This window comes from Salvelinus alpinus, chromosome 12 (assembly GCF_045679555.1).
Source record: "Salvelinus alpinus chromosome 12, SLU_Salpinus.1, whole genome shotgun sequence".
Lineage (NCBI taxonomy): Eukaryota > Metazoa > Chordata > Actinopteri > Salmoniformes > Salmonidae > Salvelinus > Salvelinus alpinus.
Window position 1 is genome coordinate 47,671,783 of NC_092097.1, and position 23,413 is coordinate 47,695,195.

The 23,413-nt window shown below is 43.7% G+C and overlaps 1 protein-coding gene across 12 annotated transcripts in view; it reads right to left on the bottom strand.

Moving 5' to 3' along the window:
- LOC139536281 (ral GTPase-activating protein subunit beta-like) overlaps positions 1-22,213 on the bottom strand; it is a 63,350-nt gene extending 41,137 nt beyond the window's left edge. For 3 of the 12 annotated variants that reach the window (XM_071336670.1, XM_071336672.1, XM_071336666.1), the window contains exons 1-8: positions 21,905-22,212; positions 12,633-12,846; positions 3,688-3,890; positions 2,428-2,597; positions 1,775-1,961; positions 1,372-1,503; positions 601-782; positions 147-194 (exon numbers count right to left, since the gene is read on the bottom strand). In XM_071336670.1, coding sequence (XP_071192771.1) covers positions 147-194; positions 601-782; positions 1,372-1,503; positions 1,775-1,961; positions 2,428-2,597; positions 3,688-3,890; positions 12,633-12,809 — 1,099 coding nt within the window. In that variant the 5' untranslated portion in view covers positions 12,810-12,846; positions 21,905-22,212. Of the gene's footprint in view, positions 1-146; positions 195-600; positions 783-1,371; positions 1,504-1,774; positions 1,962-2,427; positions 2,598-3,687; positions 3,891-12,632; positions 12,847-21,904 lie in introns of all 12 variants that reach the window. The other 9 variants (XM_071336675.1, XM_071336676.1, XM_071336673.1 and 6 more) reach the window with 6 other exon arrangements.
- Positions 22,214-23,413: the final 1,200 nt, after the last annotated feature.

Here is a 23,413-nt window from a genome sequence, read left to right on the forward strand (position 1 = left end):
AACCCATTTACAAAAGCCTTTAGTTGTTGCTGGTCATAAAATCAAGGTGTTACTAAGTCAAATGACATCTTTCCATGATCAACGTCAACAAGATCAGAGCCCTTCCACCCTTCATTTGAATGACAAAGACACAGTTTATTAAGTACCATAAGAGGGCAGTTTCTCTCGAATCTCTCTCTTTGCGACCCCGACACCTAGAGGGGAGGAAATATGTACATGATCTCTTGGTCAGAAGTGCTCCAGCAATAACACGACAACTTGTGTAGATCTGAAGGGATTGGATCGGTGTAAGAAATATAGCAAAATCTCCAGCTAGCCTGTCAGCGAACAAGACGGAACTACTATCATACCTATACAATTTTCAGAAATCAGACCCATATTCAGAAATCGTCTCGGAGTAAGGAATGCTGATCTGGAAACAGGTCCCCCCCGTCGATGTCATCTTATTATGATATATAAGGGAAAACATGATCCTGATCAGCACTCCTACTCTGAGACGCTTTGTGAATATGGGCCCAGATCTACAGTACACTAATTGCCAAAGTCAAATGTAACAGTATAGAGAAAAAGCAACGCTAAGGTGAGATGAGGTAGTCTTACCCAGGAAGGCGTCCACCAGGCAACTGACCCCCCGCATGGCCCTGAAGAAGATCTGGGGCAGCTGCTTGAGGCAGGGGTGATGCTGGATCACCTCCTGGGGCACGCCGGTCACCCCCAGCAGCTGCTCCTGGAACTTTGGTGTGGAGCTGACCGTCAAAGGGCTGCTGAGGTCCACCGGGTTACTACAAGAGAAGGAGCAGGAGGCGGGACTTTTAACTTTGTGGTGCAAAAATGGGTCCTGAGCATGTTATTTCTCTCCACAACCCAGCCACGAGAGAGTAACAGTTAAATTGATGTAGCCAAATAGATTATTCACTACAATATTTTCCCAGATCACTTTCTTAGATCATCTGGGGGCGCGGTCTAAAATAATTTTCTTGTACCTTTTGATAAAAAATATAAAAAAATTAAAGTGTGAAGTCCATCCAGTACGGTCAGGTATTAACTTGTTATTCTCATCTTTTTTTTTTTTTGGTATCTTCTTAAAACTGCATTGATGGTTAAGGACTTGTAAGTAAGCATTTCACTGTAAGGTCTACACCGGTTGTATTCGGCGTATGTGACATAAAATGTGATGTTTGACGTTCTTCACCGAAAGAGAACAAACAGTGTGATCTGTCCCGGATGATGATCCAAAAGTCATCCCAGTATTATTTTATTATACTAAAATGAGGTCATCGGGGAGTATTTATACCGAATCCAGTCCAGGTGTAACAGTAATAACTCCCATTCTGTGATACAGACCCAGAGAGCTAGCTGTGTGGAACTCACCTCAGCATGTGCAGAAAGCGGAACCAGGTCTGAGCCACACAGTCGTTGTCCATCTCAGTAGGGATGAGGTTGGCGTCCTCCTCTAGGACTTTGAACGGAGGAAAGGCCGGACCGTAGGTGAACCGTAACAGTCTGTGCCAAAACAGAACATTTACATTACACATTTACACCTTCCATTTCTTATCTGAACATTAACAAACATTTAATATCTGGAATTGACTGCTGAGAGAAAATGACTCCTGTCTGTAATCCAACTAGTTTGTCCTACCTGAACTTGAGCACTCACATTTGTTTCAAAACGTTATGCCCTACTGAACGGGATCCATATGTTTGAGTGCTGCGCTTAAACAAAAGCCTGCAAACACAGGGTTGGCAACCACTGATCTTGTTGTGGTGTGGCTACCTGGAAGTGAGAGCAGCGATGACCTTGCTCCACTGCTCCACCACGGGCGGGTGGTGCCTCCAGTTGGCCAGCATCTCCCTGGCCGTCTTCCAGTAGGGAGGCGTGGGGAAGCAGCGTGTGCAGGCCATAAACCACACCTCAAACAGAACGCTGATCAGCTTCTCAGCCAGCTTCTCCGCAATCCCACCTGAGAGAGATGGGGGATTGGGGCCAGGGGTGAGTAACTTTATATAGGAAGAATGGGTGAATGCTCATCATCCAAAATGTCTAGGTGTTCTGGGTGCATGAAATAGCATATGAGAAAGAACAACGCATCTTCATTTGGAACTAAATAGTCATGTTAGCAACAAAGTCAATTAACTTAGTCAAAGCCAAAATCATTATGGGACAAATCCTAACATCTACCTATTAGTTATGCATTGATATCAAATGGGGGACCAAGTAGAAATTTGACTTAGTGGACGTGAGAAGTTCCCCACGACACTACGAAAAGTATCAAAGGCTGCTTTGACAAAGGCAGCCAAATTCTGATATTTTTCCACTAATTGGTCTTCTGACCAATCAGATCAGATGTTGACAATAATTGGGCAAAAGATCAGAATTGGGCTGCCTGTGTAAAGGCAGCCCAATTGCATCTGTTCCGATGGACTGACCTCCGACGGTGGGCGGGGCTAGCAGAGTGTCATTGATGCGCAGCAGGAAGAGCAGCAACACCTCCCAGGTCTCCCGGGCCATGCCACTGCCCGACTCCCTGGCCAGCTTCAACACTGCCGTCAGCACCTGTTGGCACAAGCGGAAGTGCATGGGGCTGTAGTGCTCCGGCCTGAGAGAGGAGGGAATAGAGTGAGTTAAAGACCACTTTTAGAAAGACAAGTATGTAATAAACACTCCATTGACCATTCTCTCTTCCATACTCCCGTTCTCTCCAAGCCTTGCAGCTTGGTTTGATGAACTAATGGAGGGTATCTGTTCCTATTTAGAATTACCATGTTGCATAAGCAATGTACTGCAAATTTTAGAGGTTGGAGCCTTAAGGTCAAGAAGTTGTAATGTAGAACATTACATAAGATACCCCATAGTTAGCGGCTAGCTAGAGCGGAGACACACAGTTAGCGGCTTGCTAGAGCGGAGACACACAGTTAGCGGCTAGCTAGAGCGGAGACACACAGTTAGCGGCTAGCTAGAGCGGAGACACACAGCTAGAGCGGAGACAGACAGTTAGCGGCTAGCTAGAGCGGAGACAGACAGTTAGCGGCTAGCTAGAGCGGAGACAGACAGTTAGCGGGTAGCTAGAGCGGAGACAGACAGTTAGCGGGTAGCTAGAGCGTAGACAGACAGTTAGCGGCTAGCTAGAGCGGAGACACACAGTTAGCGGCTTGCTAGAGCGGAGACACACAGCTAGAGCGGAGGCAGACAGTTAGCGGCTAGCTAGAGCGGAGACAGACAGTTAGCGGGTAGCTAGAGCGTAGACAGACAGTTAGCGGGTAGCTAGAGCGTAGACAGACAGTTAGCGGGTAGCTAGATCGGAGACAGACAGTTAGCGGGTAGCTAGAGCGGAGACAGACAGTTAGCGGGTAGCTAGAGCGGAGACAGACAGTTAGCGGGTAGATAGAGCGGAGACACACAGTTAGCGGGTAGCTAGAGCGGAGACACACAGCTAGAGCGGAGACAGACAGTTAGCGGGTAGCTAGAGCGTAGACAGACAGTTAGCGGGTAGCTAGAGCGGAGACACACAGTTAGCGGGTAGCTAGAGCGTAGACAGACAGTTAGCGGGTAACTAGAGCGTAGACAAACAGTTAGCGGGTAGCTAGAGCGTAGACAGACAGTTAGCGGGTAGCTAGAGCATAGACAGTTAGCAGCTAAATAAAACGTAGACAACAGTTAGCCAGAAAGCGTAGACACACAGCTTGTACCTGGGCATGAAGAGGTTGTAGAGGTGTTTGAGGATGGTCTGCACGTAGAGGTTGGGCTCCTTGACGATGGGCTGGGGGATGGAGTCGCAAGGAGTGATCAGCGCCATGATCCAGTCCGTGTAGACGTCCACGCACAGCTTGACCGTGTCCCCGTCCAGAGGCAGAGTCAGGCCGTAGCACAGCACCTCCATCGTCCACTTCACCTGTCAATCACATCACACAGAGAACTATGTTGTTAGAAAGAGGTGGATACACGGGGACAAGGTGGACAGTCAGATGTCAGTGACTGCTGAATACACGGGGACAAGGTGGCTTAGCTGTCAGAACTGTCCATGATGTGTAATATAGTACAGTAGTAGGATCTTGCTGACGTGTTGCTGTGCGTTTTGTTGCTGTGCGTTTTGCTGCCAACTTTACTTTACTTTGCTAGCTGACAACTTTACGTTTTTTTTGTTTTGTTTTTAATTACCGTTTATATTTTTAGTTTTTCCATCGCAACTTTTTTCCCTCATTCAACTTTTTCACTCCGGACGCTTTATCTGGACATGGTTCGTCAACACCTTCAACAGCCGAAGCTAAGTAGTAACATTAACATGATGTCTTCTAATTGCAGTCGCTGTACTCATAATATACAGGAGAACGATCGCCTTACGGCGAGAATAGCTGTGCTACAAGCCCAGCTTCAGACGCAATCGTTAGGCAAGGGTAATTTCAGTGTAGGAAAGGAAGAAACAGCGTCTGTGCCACCAGTAAGTACAGATAGTAACGTTAGTATAAATCCCCCCGCACAGTCCCCGCAGCCGGACAACTTTCTCATGGCTTCCGGAGGGAAATGCTGTTGGAATGCTCAACCGGTGTCGCTCATTCAGCCGACAGAAACTTTCAACCGGTTCTCCCCATTATGTAGCGAGTCGGAGTCTGAGTCTGAGTCTTCTCTTGTCTCTACTCCTCCCGTTACGGGGTCTGAGACGCCGAAGGCTCCCACCATTAGCTCTGACAAATTGAAAACCCTAGTCATTGGCGACTCCATTACCCGCAGTATTAGACTTAAAGCGAATCACCCAGCGATCATACACTGTTTACCAGGGGGCAGGGCTACCGACGTTAAGGCTAATCTAAAGATGGTGCTGGCTAAAGCTAAATCTGGCGAGTGTAGAGAGTATAGAGATATTGTTATCCACGTCGGCACCAACGATGTTAGGATGAAACAGTCAGAGGTCACCAAGTGCAACATAGCTTCAGCGTGTAAATCAGCTAGAAAGATGTGTCGGCATCGAGTAATTGTCTCTGGCCCCCTCCCAGTTAGGGGGAGTGATGAGCTCTACAGCAGAGTCTCAGCACTCAATCGCTGGTTGAAAACTGTTTTCTGCCCCTCCCAAAAGATAGAATTTGTAGATAATTGGCCCTCTTTCTGGGACTCACCCACAAACAGGACCAAGCCTGACCTGCTGAGGAGTGACGGACTCCATCCTAGCTGGAGGGGTGCTCTCATCTTATCTACCAACATAGATAGGGCTCTAACTCCTCTAGCCCCACAATGAAATAGGGTGCAGGCCAGGCAGCAGGCTGTTAGCCAACCTGCCAGCTTAGTGGAGTCTGCCAATAGCACAGTCAGTGTAGTCAGCTCAGCCATACCCATTGAGACTGTGTCTGTGCCTCGACCTAGGTTGGGCAAAACTAAACATGGCGGTGTTCGCCTTAGCAATCTTATTAGGATAAAGACCTCCTCCATTCCTGCCATTATTGAAAGAGATCGTGATACCTCACATCTCAAAATAGGGTTACTTAATGTTAGATCCCTCACTTCAAAGGCAGTCATAGTCAATGAACTAATCACTGATCATAATCTTGATGTGATTGGCCTGACTGAAACATGGCTTAAGCCTGATGAATTTACTGTGTTAAATGAGGCCTCACCTCCTGGTTACACTAGTGACCATATCCCCCGTGCATCCCGCAAAGGCGGAGGTGTTGCTAACATTTACGATAGCAAATTTCAATTTACAAAAAAATAAATGGCGTTTTCGTCTTTTGAGCTTCTAGTCATGAAATCTATGCAGCCTACTCAATCACTTTTTATAGCTACTGTTTACAGGCCTCCTGGGCCATATACAGCGTTCCTCTCTGAGTTTCCTGAATTCCTATCAGACCTTGTAGTCATAGCAGATCATATTCTAATTTTTGGTGATTTTAATATTCACATGGAGAAGTCCACAGACCCACTCCAAAAGTCTTTCGGAGCCATCATCGACTCAGTGGGTTTTGTCCAACATGTCTCTGGACCTACTCACTGCCACAGTCATACTCTGGACCTAGTTTTGTCCCATGGAATAAATGTTGTAGATCTTAATGTTTTTCCACATAATCCTGGACTATCGGACCACCATTTTATTACGTTTGCAATCGCAACAAATAATCTGCTCAGACCCCAACCAAGGAGCATCAAAAGTCGTGCTATAAATTCTCAGACAACACAAAAATTCCTTGATGCCCTTCCAGACTCCTTCTGCCTACCCAAGGACGTCAGAGGACAAAAATCAGTTAACCACCTAACTGAGGAACTCAATTTAACCTTGCGCAATACCCTAGATGCAGTTGCACCCCTAAAAACGAAAAACATTTGTCATAAGAAACTAGCTCCCTGGTATACAGAAAATACCCGAGCTTTGAAGCAAGCTTCCAGGAAATTGGAACGGAAATGGCGCCACACCAAACTGGAAGTCTTCCGACTAGCTTGGAAAGACAGTACCGTGCAGTACCGAAGAGCCCTCACTGCTGCTCGATCATCCTATTTTTCCAACTTAATCGAGGAAAATAAGAACAATCCAAAATTTCTTTTTGATACTGTTGCGAAACTAACTAAAAAGCAGCATTCCCCAAGAGAGGATGGCTTTCACTTCAGCAGTAATAAATTCATGAACTTCTTTGAGGAAAAGATCATGACCATTAGAAAGCAAATTACGGACTCCTCTTTGAATCTGCGTATTCCTCCAGGGCTTAGCTGTCCTGGATCTGCACAGCTCTGCGAGGGCCTGGGATCGGGAGAGACACTTAAGTGTTTTAGTACTATATCTCTTGACACAATGATGAAAATAATCATGGCCTCTAAACCTTCAAGCTGCATACTGGATCCTATTCCTACTAAACTGCTGAAGGAGCTGCTTCCTGTGCTTGGCCCTCCTATGTTGAACATAATAAACAGCTCTCTATCCTCCGGATGTGTACCAAACTCACTAAAAGTGGCAGTGATAAAGCCTCTCTTGAAAAAGCCAAACCTTGACCCGGAAAATATAAAAAACTATCGGCCTATATCAAATCTTCCATTCCTCTCAAAAATTTTAGAAAAAGCTGTTGCGCAGCAACTCACTGCCTTTCTGAAGACAAACAATGTATACGAAATGCTTCAGTCTGGTTTTAGACCCCATCATAGCACTGAGACTTACCACCTTCACAAGTGCAATGACCTTTTAATGGCGTCAGACCGAGGCTCTGCATCTGTCCTCGTGCTACTAGACCTTAGTGCTGCCTTTGACACCATCGATCACCACATTCTTTTGGAGAGACTGGAAACCCAAATTGGTCTACACGGACAAGTTCTGGCCTGGTTTAGATCTTACCTGTCGGAAAGATATCAGTTTGTCTCTGTGAATGGTCTGTCCTCTGACAAATCAACTGTACATTTCGGTGTTCCTCAAGGTTCCGTTTTAGGACCACTATTGTTTTCACTATATATTTTACCTCTTGGGGATGTTATTCGAAAACATAATGTTAACTTTCACTGCTATGCGGATGACACACAGCTGTACATTTCAATGAAACATGGTGAAGCCCCAAAATTGCCCTCGCTAGAAGCCTGTGTTTCAGACATAAGGAAGTGGATGGCTGAAAACTTTCTACTTTTAAACTCGGACAAAACAGAGATGCTTGTTCTAGGTCCCAAGAAACAAAGAGATCTTCTGTTAAATCTGACAATTCATCTTGATGGTTGTAAAGTCGTCTCAAATAAAACTGTGAAGGACCTCGGCGTTACTCTTGACCCTGATCTCTCTTTTGACGAACATATCAAGACTGTTTCAAGGACAGCTTTTTTCCATCTACGTAACATTGCAAAAATCAGAAATTTTCTGTCCAAAAATGATGCAGAAAAATTAATCCATGCATTTGTTACTTTTAGGTTAGACTACTGCAATGCTCTACTTTCCGGCTACCCGGATAAAGCACTAAATAAACTTCAGTTAGTGCTAAATACGGCTGCTAGAATCCTGACTAGAACCAAGAAATTTGATCATATTACTCCAGTGCTAGCTTCCCTACACTGGCTTCCTGTTAAGGCAAGGGCTGATTTCAAGGTTTTACTGTTAACCTATAAAGCGTTACATGGGCTTGCTCCTACCTATCTTTCCGAGTTGGTCCTGCCGTACATACCAATACGTACGCTACGGTCACAAGACGCAGGCCTCCTAATTGTCCCTAGAATTTCTAAGCAAACAGCGGGAGGCAGGGCTTTCTCCTATAGATCTCCATTTTTATGGAACAGTCTGCCTACCCATGTGAGAGACGCAGACTCGGTCTCAACCTTTAAGTCTTTACTGAAGACTTATCTCTTCAGTAGGTCATATGATTGAGTGTAGTCTGGCCCAGGAGTGTGAAGGTGAACGGAAAGGCTCTGGAGCAACGAACCACCCTTGCTGTCTCTGCCAGGCCGGTTCCCCTCTCTCCACTGGGATTCTCTGCCTCTAACCCTGTTACAGGGGCTGAGTCACTGGCTTGCTGGTGCTCTTTCATGCCGTCCCTAGGAGGGGTGCGTCACTTGAGTGGGTTGAGTTACTGACGTGATCTTCCTGTCTGGGTTGGCGCCCCCCCTTGGTTTGTGCTGTGGTGGAGACCTTTGTGGGCTATACTCGGCCTTGTCTCAGGATTGTAAGTTGGTGGTTGAGGATTTCCCTCTAGTGGTGCGGGGGCTGTGCTTTGGCAAAGTGGGTGGGGTTATATCCTTCCTGTTTGGCCCTGTCCGGGGGTTTCTTCGGATGGGGCCACAGTGTCTCCTGACCGCTCCTGTCTCAGCCTCCAGTATTTATGCTGCAGTAGTTTATGTGTCGGGGGGCTAGGGTCAGTTGGTTACCTGGAGTACTTCTCCTGTCTTATCCAGTGTCCTGTGTGAATTTAAGTATGCTCTCTCTAATTCTCTCGTTCTCTCTTTCTCTCTGAGAACCTGAGCCCTAGGACCATACGTCAGGACTACCGGGCATGATGACACCTTGCTGTCCCCAGTCCGCCTGGCCTTGCTGCTATTCCAGTTTCAACTGTTCTGCCTGCGGTTACGGAACCCTTACCTGTCCCAGACCTGCTGTTTTCAACTCTTAATGATCGGCTATGAAAAGCCAACTGAGATTTATTCCTGATTATTATTTGACCATGCTTGTCATTTATGAACATTTTGAAAATCTTGGCTCTCTCTAATTTTCTCCTTCTCTCTTTCTTTCTCTCGGAGGACCTGAGCCCTAGGACCATACGTCGGGACTACCGGCCGTGGTGACTCCTTGCTGTCCCCAGTCCGCCTGGCCTTGCTGCTATTCCAGTTTCAACTGTTCTGCCTGCGGTTATGGAACCCCTACCTGTCCCAGACCTGCTGTTTTCAACTCTTAATGATCGGCTATGAAAAGCCAACTGAGATTTATTCCTGATTATTATTTGACCATGCTTGTCATTTATGAACATTTTGAAAATCTTGGCTCTCTCTAATTTTCTCCTTCTCTCTTTCTTTCTCTCGGAGGACCTGGGCCCTAGGACCATGCGTCGGGACTGCCGCCCGTGGTGACTCCTTGCTGTCCCCAGTCCGCCTGGCCTTGCTGCTATTCCAGTTTCAGCTGTTCTGCCTGCGGTTATGGAACCGCCACCTGTCCCAGACCTGTTGTTTTTCAACTCTTGATGATCGGCTATGAAAAGCCAACTGAAAATTATTCATGATTATTATTTGACCATGCTTGTCACTTATGAACATTTTTGAACATCTTGGCATAGTTCTGTTATAATCTCCACCCGGCACAGCCAGAAGAGGACTGGCCACCCCTCATAGCCTGGTTCCTCTCTAGGTTTCTTCCTAGGTTTTGGCCTTTCTAGGGAGTTTTTCCTAGCCACCGTGCTTCTACACCTGCATTACTAGCTGTTTGGGGTTTTAGGCTGGGTGTCTGTACAGCACTTCGAGATATTAGCTGATGTACGAAGGGCTATATAAAAATAAAATTGATTGATTGATTGATTGAATTGAGATGTCAGTGATTGCTGAATACACGGGGACAAGGTGGACAGTCAGATGTCAGTGACTGCTGAATACACGGGGACAAGGTGGACAGTCAGATGTCAGTGACTGCTGAATACACGGGGACAAGGTGGACAGTCAGATGTCAGTGATTGCTGAATACACGGGGACAAGGTGGACAGTCAGATGTCAGTGATTGCTGAATACACGGGGACAAGGTGGACAGTCAGATGTCAGTGATTGCTGAATACACGGGGACAAGGTGGATGAATGTTTTAACACTTGAAAGTGAATCAAAATAAGATGGCCTATTTGTGCATGGAGTTAAAAAGAAAAGTGTTTAGGCCTAATTATGATGATTGTCGTGAAATTGACTCATTTAAAACACAGGGGTAAAGGGATGGGTCATCTAACTTTGAAAGGTAGGTGAACTAGAGCCTGGTGGAACCAGCCTTGCTGCGTTCACCATTCTATATCACTTCACGTGTCAAAACAGGAAGGTGAACACAGCTATTTGGCTGGATCCACCACACTATGTGAACTATCAATTTATTTACCAAATACAGTTTTATCCTAAAATACTACCATCTCAAAAATAGGATAGTTGTACAAAACACAAGCCCTATAAGCCATTACTGTGTGAGTTGCACTCACAGAGCCCAGTGCTATGTTAAGAGAATTACCAGGCAAACTAAAACAAGGAGGAATGACAAGGAGGCACTTAGTAAGGGCATGCGTACATTCTTTGGCAGACGGCTTACATTTTTCCTTCGCCTGGCCCTATGACAATCAAGCCTTATCTAAAAATGGCTGCTGGGACAGGGACTGGCTCAAGGAGCCGTAGTCCACTGGGGTGAAGAAACAGTCAATAAAGTTGCAGAGGTTGAATGGCCCAGGGGGACACACAGGAAATCCTCTCAATGTTATCAGGCGAGCACAGGGACCTGGGGCTGTCCGAGCTACAAGGCTAACATGAGGAGGAAGTGAGCAGCACAGACAAAAATGGGGACAAAGCCAAACACTAGTTTTCACCCAGCAACAAATCAGAGAGAGAATAGATTTGAAAACACAATGGAATGTAGAGGGGGAGGTGTGTGTTTCAATCAAGCGTGCAGTTATAAATATATCTTTTTTTCAAGTTTCCATACGCCAGGAGGTAGTTGAGTCCTAATGTGCAGGTGACCGTTCAGCCTCCTTGGTTTTGTAAAAATAAGGGACTGAAAAAGCCTGGCCCATCAAGGGCGTGTAAGGGTCATGTAGCTTATGTTCTGCCTATTTCCTCAAAAACAATGTCAGAGGAACTTGGAGCTAAAGAGGGAAGAAACTTTTACTTTTCAATAGAATAATGAATGAAGTGGACCTTGACAATACCCTCCCCATACTTAGAGCAGAAAAATATACTATCTTAGAAAGTCGTTGGTATTCTAACTTGACTTTCTATTCCCCTTGAATGTAAACACCGCAACACTTGGGCCAAGTCAAGTCAAATCTCAGCCTACAGGGAGGAGGTCAATGACCTGGCAGTGTGGTGCCAGAACAACAACCTATCTCTCAACGTCAGTAAGACCAAGGAGCTGATCATGGACTACAGGAAACACAAGGGCAAGCACGCTCCCCCATCCACATTCCTCGGTGTCCAAATCACTGAAGTAATTCAAATGGTCCAAACACGCGCACAGTAGTGAAGAAGGCATGACAGTGCCTCTTCCCCGCCTCAGGAGGTTGAAAAAGTTTGGCATGGGCCCACAAATCTTTAAAAGGTTCTACAGCTGCACCATTGAGAGCATATTGACTGGCTGCATCACTGCCTGGTACGGCAATAGCACAGTCTTTGATCGCATGGAGCTAGAGAGTGTGGTGGGGACAGCCCAGTACATTACTGGGGCCGAGCTCCCTGCCATCCAGGACATCTATATCAGGGGGTGTGGTAGGAAGGCCCGGAAAACTGTTAAAGACTCCAACCACCCAAGTCAGACTATTCCCTCTGCTTCCGCAAGGCAAGCGGTACCGGTGCATCAAGTCTGGCACCAACAGGCTCTTGAACAGCTTCTATCCCCAAGCAATAAGACTGATAAATAGCTAACAAAATAGCTACACAGACTATTCTGAATCAATCTTGTATCCGCATTGACCTTTTTATTTTTGTATCTACGCACACTCACAGGGCCCTACACACTCACTCCATGATTTGCTCACTCACACAACATGCATGTACATTTATACTGACCCTGCACACACCCACTCACATACAAGCTGCTGCTACTCTGTTAATCTTATATCCTGATGCCTAGTTCCCTTACCCCTACACATACCCCTACACATATCTACGTCCATCACTCCAGTATCCATTTACATTTACATTTAAGTCATTTAGCAGACGCTCTTATCCAGAGCGACTTACAATCCCTGCACATTGTAAATATAGTATTGGAACTGTCCTTGTATATAGTATGCTTACTTACTTATTGTGTCCGTCATACCTCTTCTCGTGTTTTTTTCTAGTAACACATTGTTATTGATTATTGCATTGCTGGGTTTTGAGTTTGCAACAAAGGCATTTCACTGTACTTGTGCACGCATAAGACATTAAAACTTGAAACTAAGTCTTCACCCTTATGGCTTAGTTACACCTATCCGATTCAGCTCTGCCAAAACACCTGCGTTGTTTTCAGCACAGGTTGCCTACCTCTTTGTCGGTCTTGAGCAGGCTGTCAGTGGACGGAGTGCCCAGGGTCACCCCCAGGGGTTTAACCACTGCATTGGCCACATCGCGCCCAACTGCAGGAGGGTACGAGTGAAGGACACTCAGGTGGCCCTGGTCGCTCTGCACCACCAGGTGCAGAGACCTCCACTCCGAGTACATGGTGGTGGCGTTCGCTTCTACTGGGTCCGATTGCTACCTGTGTATACAGAGAGGGGTTGAGTCAGAGTAACTACAGAGTGGACTGATGGGTGGAGTCAGAGTATAGGGAGACTACAGAGTGGACTGATGGCTCCAGCCTGAAGCAGACTTGGTTGTAGCTGTTTGTAACTTGAAAAAACACCCATAACATAAAGTGGACCCTGAATCAGACTTCGATGTAGGTGGTTGTAACTTGAATAAAACATCATAACCATTACATATACTGAACTAAATATTAAACGCAACATGCAACTATTCTAAAGATTTTACTGAGTTACAGTTCATAAGGTAATCAGTCAATTGAAATAGATTCATAGCCCTAATCTATGGATTTTACATGATTGGGCAAGGGCGCAGCCATGGGTGGGCATACAGTGCATTCAGAAAGTAAAAGGCACATGACAGCCCACTTGAAGTTTGCCAAAAGGCACCTTAAGACTCTCAGACCATGAGAAACAAGATTCTCTGGTCTGATGAAACCAGGATTGAACTCTTTAGCCTGAATGCCAAGCGTCACGTCTAGAGGAAACCTGGCACCATCCCTACGGTGAAGCATTGTGGTGGCAGCATCATGCTGTGTGGATGGTGTTCAGCGGCAGGGACTGGGAGACTAGTCAGGATCGAGGGAAAGAGGAACAAAGCAAAGTACAGAAAGATCCTTGATGAAAACCTGCTCCAGAGTGCTCAGGACCTCAGACTGGGGCCAAGGTTCACCCTCCAACAGGACAACAAACCTAAGCACACAGCCAAGACAACACAGGAGTGGCTTCAGGAGAAGTCTCTGAATGTCCTTGAGTGGCCCAGCCAGAGCCCGGACGTGAACCCAATCGAATATCTCTGGAGAGACCTGAAAATAGCTGTGCAGTGACGCTCCCCATCCAACCTGACAGAGCTTGAGAGGATCTGCAGAGAAGAATGTGAGAAACTCCCCAAATACTGGTGTGCCAAGCTTGTAGCATCATACCCAAGAAGACTTGAGGCTAGAGTCTCTGCCAAGGGTGCTTCAACAAAGTACTGAGTAAAGGGTCTGAATACTTATACAAAATGTACATAAGTTTCCCAAAAATTATAAAAACCTGTTTCACTTTATCATTATGGGGTATTGTGTGTAGATTGAGGGGGGGGAACGATCTAATCCATTTTAGAATAAGGCTATAACAAAATGTAGAAAAAGTCAAGGGGTCTGAATACTTTCCGAATGACCTTTTCATGTAGCTTCAAAAGTCAACATATGTCAAAGGAACTATGTGTGATAAGGCACATTTGAAGTAGACTAATGCTGTGCATAGGCGCTAGATATATAACAAGTTAACATTGAACTGAAGAGAGCCTTGGCCTGTTGTTTCCAGAATGATCTGAATGGAATGTTGACAGAAAGGGCGTCACTGAGTGCCAAAATCACACTTGAACTGGACTGACCACCTGCACTGACTCTCCACACCTTAGCACACATGGACTCACGCAGATATACAGTACACTCATCCACACACACCACAACTGCTGCTACCAGACTCTTACATTATGAATTACTTAGCAATAATAATAAAACACTTGACCTCCAATCCCCAAAACACATAAGTGTGACTATAAATTTAGTTAAAAGCTTATGAGAAAATGTTTATTCTATTCTACTATGCCATTTACTTTATGTTTGTATTTTTATCTATTATTATGGCATTGTTGAGAAGGAACCTGCGAGTGAGCATTTTATTGGACGTTACCATGTGTATCCTGTACAGACCACTAATACAAGGGACATTCAGGCTGTGCAGCCAATATGCTCTAGTCTAGAGCACTTGGTTAAACTGTGTTTGAGAGCATTTTTAAACTCTCTAAAATGGTTAAAACGAGAGAGAAAGATATTATTGTTGCAATACACTATCATCTTAAACTGACATGTCAAATTATTTTGCCATATTCAGTTACTGTATATTGTGCTAATTTCCTTAATGTGGACAGTTTGTGTTACTACCTTGCACTTTTCACCCCTTAAGAATTGAGTGGAATTACACATGCTTTTTACCTCAGATTGCTGATGTTTGTATAAAAGTTTATAGACATCATGACATAACATGCTGACCAGACCGCACACGTGCATTGATTTTGTCGCCCCCACACCAGACGCGATCAGGACACGCAGGTTGAAATATCAAAACAAACTCTGAACCAACTATATTAATTTGGGGACAGGTCAAAAAGCATTAAACATTTATGGCAATTTAGCTAGTTAGCTTGCTGTTGCTAGCTAATTTGTCCTGGGATATAAACATTGGGTTGCTATTTTACCTGACATGCACAAAGTCCTCTACTCCGACAATTAATCAACAGATAAAACGGTCAAGCGAGTTCGTTTCTAGTAATCTCTCCTCCTTCAGGCTTCTTCTTCTTAATCTTTGGGATTTATATTGAGGTTGGCAACCAACTTTAAGGTGCATTACCACAACAGACTGGCCTGTAGTGTAGACCTCAGTTTCTTTCAATCACCCATGTGGGTATATGCTCCTAAAAACCAATGAGGAGATGGCACGTGGGTATATGCTCCTAAAAAACAATGAGGAGAAGCATGACTTGCAGCGCATCGAGTGTCACAAATAGTTCTATAACAGCGCCTGGCTACGCAGACGCTCGTGAACAATGTTGTTGCAATGATTGAACAACATGTATGTGTTCATTTATTTTGCAACGGGTCAGGTCTGGTCAGCATGTAAGATTGATTGCTTAAAATAGATAAATATCTTTGGTTTTGTACCATTGATTTAGTCACACACTCTGGGATGCTCAGGACTTAGAACGCAGAGTTAATGAAATGGCATGGACAATTCGTGACGGTCGCTCTATAAAAAGTTGCTGGCCACACACCAATACATGGATTTGACGGTCAAACTTAAACAGCAGTCAACCGTTGTCACTGTTGAGATCCTGTGCCACGTCGTGATTATTTTAAGTTAACAGAAAAAGTAGTCTGTTCTCTTTTGTGGCAGCCTCTTGAAATCAACATTCCAAAATACAGATTTATGTCACCCTGATCTGTTTCACCTGTCTTTGTGCTTGTCTCGACACCCCTCCAGGTGTCGACCATCTTCCCAATATCCCCTGTGTATTTATACCCGTGTTCTCTGTTTGTCTATTGCCAGTTCGTCTTGTCAGGTCTTACCAGTGTGCTTTCCGGTCTTCCTTTTTCTCAAGTTCTGTTTCCTAGTTGTTTTCCCGGTTCTGACTATTCTGCCTGCCCTGACCCCGAGCCTGCCTGCTGTCCTGTACCTGCCTGACTGACCTAATCACGAACCCCTGCCTGTCCTCAACCTGCCCCGTGTTTACAATAAATATCTGAGAACTGTACTATCCGCCTCCTGTGTCTGCATATCCTGAGTCGTGATAATATAAGCCTTCTACAAGTTCTCATCTAACCAACCATGTAAAGGTTATTCTAAGTGTCCGTGTGGCCTTTGAAAAGTGTTAAACAGCGCTACACCCCAAACATCTGCCCCCTGTTCTATTGATTTCAGTGTAATATTGAAGGATATGATTAACAAAAAAATTGTTGCATTACACTTACCATGTTGGCGAACCACTTGACTCAAAATGCCTTGTCAACAGGAAGCAGCGACAGCATAATTGTCAACTTAAGTTAAGTTTTAAGAATATAAATAAAATTTTCCACATTATTTAATGGGCCTTGTGAAGCAGAGTCCCCACTTTAAATCTTTGACAAATGCATTATTTTTATTATTAGGAACACGACTCCTCTTACACCATTTAAGCTAGAAATGCCATTTAAACATGTAGACTGGTCTGGATTGAGTTGATTACATAATTTAAAAAATATATACTTTTTAAACTATTGTCCATCTTCATCCACGTTCATGGGACTTTTTCAACATTCTAAATCTCCCTATTGTGACATCACTTCCAACATTCTATTCACTGTAAATTCAATTTTTGACACAAGTCAGAAACTTTGACCACTTTGTCAACAACTTAGACAAGAAGTTAGAGGGTATGACATCTTGGTCTACTTCCCTTCTATTCAAATCTGAAATCGGAACAGAATTATCTGGTACCAACAAAACGTTAGTTGTTTTAGTAACCGCATCAACATTTTCTGTAACTTTTTATACAAATCTGAAATCGTAACGAAATAGGTTGTTACCAATAAAATGTCACAATAAGGTACAGAGCATTCTATTTTCCTACTGGGGGGCAAGGAGACCCGCATCTCCGCTAAAACCATTGACAACTGCGTGCCATTTTCAAGGGGTTATTAAATAAATGTTAACTATTTGGTTGTAATATCATCACCTCTTGAAGAGCATAGTCAGAACTCTGCATCCTTTTCTTGATCAGGAAACATATATTGAGCATGTCACTTCAAATATGTGAGGGTAGCCTCACAATATCAGTCCCCATTAATTGGATATTTGAGTGATATAACATAAAAGTGACCTATACCTAACAAGTATGACTGGTTTAGATAAATATCCCATCCTTTGCTAGGTCTGCCTGTGAAGCAGTAGAGGGGAGCATTTACCGAAGTAACATTAGTGTTAGCTGAAAATGTTTACATAGTGGTAAGTAGACCTAATGTACTTTTTTCTCCAACCAACATAGGCCTAACTAGCGAAGTTACTAACATTATCCCCTTTTCAACATTATTTTTAATAGTGTTTAATCACAATTGCTGCTAATAGACATGTGCTCCATCAATCAATGTAGCCTGTCAAATTGGCTAGCTAGCTAGCTAGCTAATAACAGATCACATCAATATGGCTAGATAACAAGCTAACTTTCAGGGGAGAAATTAGATGGCTATATCCAAAACTAGTTTGATTTGCTTGCCATCCATAGTGGTGATGACAGTAGTCCCTGACAACTTTAGCAGGATGATGTCTTGCACATTCATCTTCTGCACATCCTACCATTCCAGTGTATAATTGCTATATTGTAATTACTTTGCCACCCTGGCCTATTTCCTTACCCTCTCTTATCCTACCTCATTTGCACATGCTGTATATAGATTTTTCTACTGTATTATTGATTGTATGTTTGTTTATTCCATGTGTAACTCTGTTGTTGTATGTGTCGAGCTGCTTTGCTTCATCTTGGCCAGGTCGCAGTTGTAAATGAGAACTTGTTCTCAACTAGCCTACCTGGTTAAATAAAGGTGAAATAAAAAAAACAAAATGTTTAGCTCTTTCCAAAAAGCCTAACCTCTGATGAAGCAAGCCAAAATGAATCTGGCTGCCCTCACGTACCTGGAAATACATGATCAATTGATGTCAGCACAATAAATGTTTGTCTGGAGCTTCATGAAATGGGTTTCCATGGCCAAGCAGCCACACACACACACAAGCCAAAGATCAATGTGCAATGTCAAGCTTCGGCTGGTGTGGTGTAAAGCTAGCCACCATTAGACTCTGGAGCGGTCAAAACGAATTCTCTGGGGTGATGAATCACGCTTCACCATCTGGCAGTCAGACGGACGATTTAGGTTTGGCGGGTGCGAGGAGAACACTACCTGCCTGAATGCATAGTGCCAACTGTAAAGTTTGGCGGAGGAAGAATAATGGTCTGGGGCTGTTTTTCATAGATTGCGCTAGGCCCCTTAGTTCTAGTGAAGGGAACTCTTAATGCTACAGCATTCAATTACATTCTAGACAATTCTGTGCTTCCAACTTTGTGGCAACAGTTTGGGGAAGGCCCTTTCCTGTTCAGCATGACAATGCCCCTGTGCACAAAGCGAGGTCCATACGGAAATGGTTTGTCGAGATTGGTGTGGAAGAACTTGACTGGCCTGCACAGAGTCCTGACCTCAACTCCATCAAATACTTTTGGGATGCCGACTGGGAGTCAGGCCTAATCGCTCAACATCAGTGCCCGACCTCACTAATGCTCTTGTGGCTGAATGGAAACAAGTCCCCGCAGCAATGTTCCAACATCTAGTGGAAAGCCTTCCCAGAAGACTGGAGGCTGTTATAGCAGCAAAGGGGGGGTGGGGGGGTCAACTCCATGATAATGCCCATGATTTTGGAATGAGATGTTCGACGAACAGGTGTCCACATTTTGGCCATGTAGTGTAGTTGTCAATGGTTTTAGCAGAGCTTGGGGGTCTCCTTGCCACCCAGCAGCCAAATGGAACGCTATTGTGATGTTTTATTGTTAACAACCTATTATTTGGTACCGATAAAACGTTACAGCTGTTTTAGTAACCACATCAACAACATTTTCACAATTTTTTTTATAAACAACTGACATTCTGACCACTTTCCCAAAAAGGTAGACAGTATGACATCCCGTCTACTTCTAAGCTATTCAAATCTGTCATCGGAACGTCTGCTACGGATCTAACGATACCGCTGTTTTATTAACTGCATTACTACCACCCCACAAACTGCCATTTTGACCACTACCCCAAAAAGTCAGAGACTAACTTAGTGTATGGAAGCTTCCTCTACTTCTATGCCTTCCAAATCAGAAAGCCAAACATGAATAGCTTCAACCAATCAAGAGTTGGAGCCGTTTTAGTAGCCCATCAACTGCTTTCATTAGATGCAGTGTCAGAAGCTAGCAGATTCATTACCGACCAACAACAACCACAAATTACAATAAATCTACACCACATTTTGAAGTTCACTTTCCTTGCTTTGTCTAACACTATGATGAATCTAGAAAATAGGTTTTGTGGGTCAGAATACAGTATTTATTTATAGCACAAATGTTTGTTAGCATGTTTCTCACACTGGCTTTAGTCATGAGGGAGCATGCTTGCAAAGGCAACTGCAGGGCGGTTGCCTAGCAACAAGTGACTCCAGGAAGACAACTTCTTCATAGCAACAACTGTAGTTTAGACACTGACCACAACTACTTACCAAAACACAACCTACCACTACTGGCCACAACCACACAACTACATATCACAATTAATGAACCGCACCGCTACTTATCAAACCTACTGACCACACAACTAATGACCACAATCACAACTATTGACCACAACACCTACTTATCAAAACTACTAACCACAACGACTGGCCACTACCACAACTAATGAAACATCTTACCAAAACGACTGACCCACAAAACTACTGACCACAACAACACAACTACTGACCATGTCCAAACTGTAGGGCCCAAAGAACCAGCAACACAACTACTGACCACAACCACTGCTCTGCAATAGCTCTGGTCCTGGTTGTAGCTAGCTAGCTCTGGTTCATACCAGCTCTGATCTAGCTCTGGTCTGCACTATAAATTACAACAAATTAAATATGCCTACATTTGTATATAATACAATTATTGTTGGAGGGTAACTCTTGAACATTTCAAGTAAGAAACACCAAACCAACTTTCACAGGCTATCCTATCCTATCAACCAACATTTTCATCTACCTACTTCTTCAACTACAGCGAGTCACCACCACTACGGACACTACCACTACTATAAATTATTTAAAAACCATACAACCTTTAAAACAAGCTCACAAGTACACCACATTTTGTTAGCCTAAACAGTCTATTTATTAGATAGACCTACTGATAGCTATCCTCCATAGTTTTTCACCTAACACAAAAATACATTTAAAGAGCTGGCATCACTAGATGCACCATCATATGCATCTCCACAGATAATAACCTAAAACATTCTTATCACTACATAATTGTTCAACTAAAATCAAACTTAATTTACCCTGAACGTTTTACAAAAGTAAATCGTGCATTTATTTATCTGAAACCCACAGAATGAAGTGTTGTCCACATAATCCTACTTTTTATTCCCATTTTGTGACAGATGGCTTTGTCCTATGCCTTCCTTCTTTCAGTTCACACGCAATAACCATAGCTTAGACATTTTTGTGATCTAACTGCCACACAAGCCAAAGTAATAAGGTTGATATAGTAGTCTATTAAAGTAATGGGACCAATTATTTTACTAAATTTAACGTTGACTATATGTAACTGCTTTGCTTTAAATAAACGTCTTTTATAACCACCAAAACAATTGTAAAGAGCTAAAAACAAGCCCCGCAACTTTACTTGTAAAGTTGCCATCTAGTTTACAACGGTATTGTACTAAATTAGGTAAAAACTGCTGAATCAGTCAACAAACGTGCTGCGATGGATTTATTTTGATGATATACCAGAAATCACTAAAACAGATTTTCCCTGCCTACGAATACAACTTTGCAAGCGCCAAGCGCCAAGGAGTGGACTGGAGACACGCACTGTTCAGGTGCACAGCCGTAAAAGGTCATCACGCAGTAAAAAGTATTATTGAAAAGCATAGAAGACATGCACAGCAATAACTTAGTGCACATTTACATCTAGAGATAGCTTGCTATTAGCTAGGTCAGCCTAAAAACGAACTAGTTGTAAGTAAAACATTAACTAGCCAACAGAATGTGTTATGACTCAAGGTTGTTGGCTAGCTAGTTAATTAGATTTTGCCTATCTCTATGTAAAAAAAAAAAAAAAAACTTTTTAAAGCCTGACAACTACATGATCGAGAAATCAGTCCCAGATTGAACGAGCCACCCACTGGCTGTTTTGTTCAACTACTAACGATAGCTAGTTAACGTTACTACTTGAAACGTTCTGGTTAGCCCGAACGTTGGACGCTGGCTAGCACACACATCAACGCACAGAAATGGTCAGGTCAAACTAGCTCTGGTTCAGGCAGGAAAGTCCAGTTAGCTAGCTGGAAAGTGAAACAAACGTTTTCAACAGGCGGGAGTTACCTAGGTCTCAATGTAATGGAACATTAACGCGTTAACGTTAGTTGGTTTACAAAATAAGCATTACTTATGGCATGTAGTTAGCATAGTCGAAACTGCATAGAATGCATGGCTAACTTGGCTAGTATAGGCAACTTAGTACGCTGTCACAACCCGTTGACACAGGAAAGCTGGCTAGTAAGCAAGTTTGAACCAACTAGCTAAGCTAACGTGGTGTGAACTCGATTCCCTTGTCTCACTGTTATTGTAGGCCGCATTAGCTAGATAGTTGGCTAAGCTAGTTAATGAAAACAAGACCAAGACAGCTGGCTATGTGTTGCTATTTACCTGTGTCAGAGGGAAAGACTGTCATATCAACCGTCCGTATTCTCAGCAAACTTTACAGTACAAACGAGGATATAGCAGAACCATATTTGAAGTAAATCAACATCCAGTGACAAGCATAGCTACATTTGCAGCGACGTCATCCAGTTGACGGCTAGCCTGACCACTGAACTGTGTCGGTCACACATCTCATGACTTTAAAAAAAGCTGGGGGGAAAAGGAAGGTTGTTGGAATAATAAAATACTTCTCAGAATGTGCACAATATTTTACACACAAAAAATAAAGAAGCCTAGAATCGACAGTTTAATAACGTTTCTCAAAACAGTTTAATTATGAGCTGTGTAGCCCTTTAAATGTACCCGTTCATAATATTATTCAGCTCAAATGCGCCCTCTATTGGATTTGACCTGTCCATGATAAAAAAGGCTCTAAGAAGTGAAATAAGGAAATATGCTATCGAAGAAGAAAAGGAAACTAGGGAATTAGGAAAGGAAAGGAAGCACACAAAGGATATGAGGAAAGGAGGAACATTTGCAAGGAAAGAACAGGAAAGGGAGCTAGAAAAGATAAGAGAAGTGTGAAAAGCTTGGAATCCTTGAAAACTCAAATAATAATAATAACTTCACAAATAAAAAAATATTCTCTCAATGTTAGTTGTTTTACCATTGATGTCCGCTGAGGTTTTTCGTAGAACACAGCGAGTGTTTTTTTGTGTTCCCTCCCGAGTTTCCATTAGCTCAGGAAGTGTCATAGTTCAGGTCAATGTTCAGTGCAAAACACCTCAGTGGGAATATGTGTTAAAACAGCGCACAGTAAGTGGATCTTTTGTATTTGTCAAATTAATTTGTGGTGATATGAATGTATTTTTTCATAGGATTCCAAGACCATATTGCAGTTAGACAGAGCGTCGGGACAGTCGTAGCCTTCACATTGGCTGCGCTGTGGGCAATGGTTCAAACGAGAACCCAATGGTTGTATGGCCTTGGGTTCTCCAGAGCTATATAAGTGCCATGACTTAACTACGCTACATGCCCAATAGTATGTGGAGACCTGCTAGTAGAACATCTCATTCCAAAATCATGGGCATTAATATGGAGTTGGTCCCCCCTTTGCTGCTATAACAGCCTCCACTCTTCTGGGAAGTCTTTTCACTAGATGTTGGAACATTTCTGCTGGGACTTGCTTCCATTCAGCCACGAGCATTAATGAAGTCGTACACTGATGTTGGGTGATTAGACCTGGCTCGCAGTCGGGGTTCCAATTAAGGTGTTCGGTGGGGTTGAGGTCAGGGCTCTGTGCAGGCTAGTCAAGTTCTTCCACACTGATCTCGATAAACCATTTCTGTACCCTCTCTTATGACCAAAAAGAGCTTCTAGATATCAAGACAGTGATTACTAATCCCGTACTGGAAGAAGATGTTTCCTTTAACAAGTCAGACGCAAAGGATTTACTCCAGACACCCGACAAGGCCCTCATCCCCGTCATTCGCAGGAAAAAGAGACGGAGATATC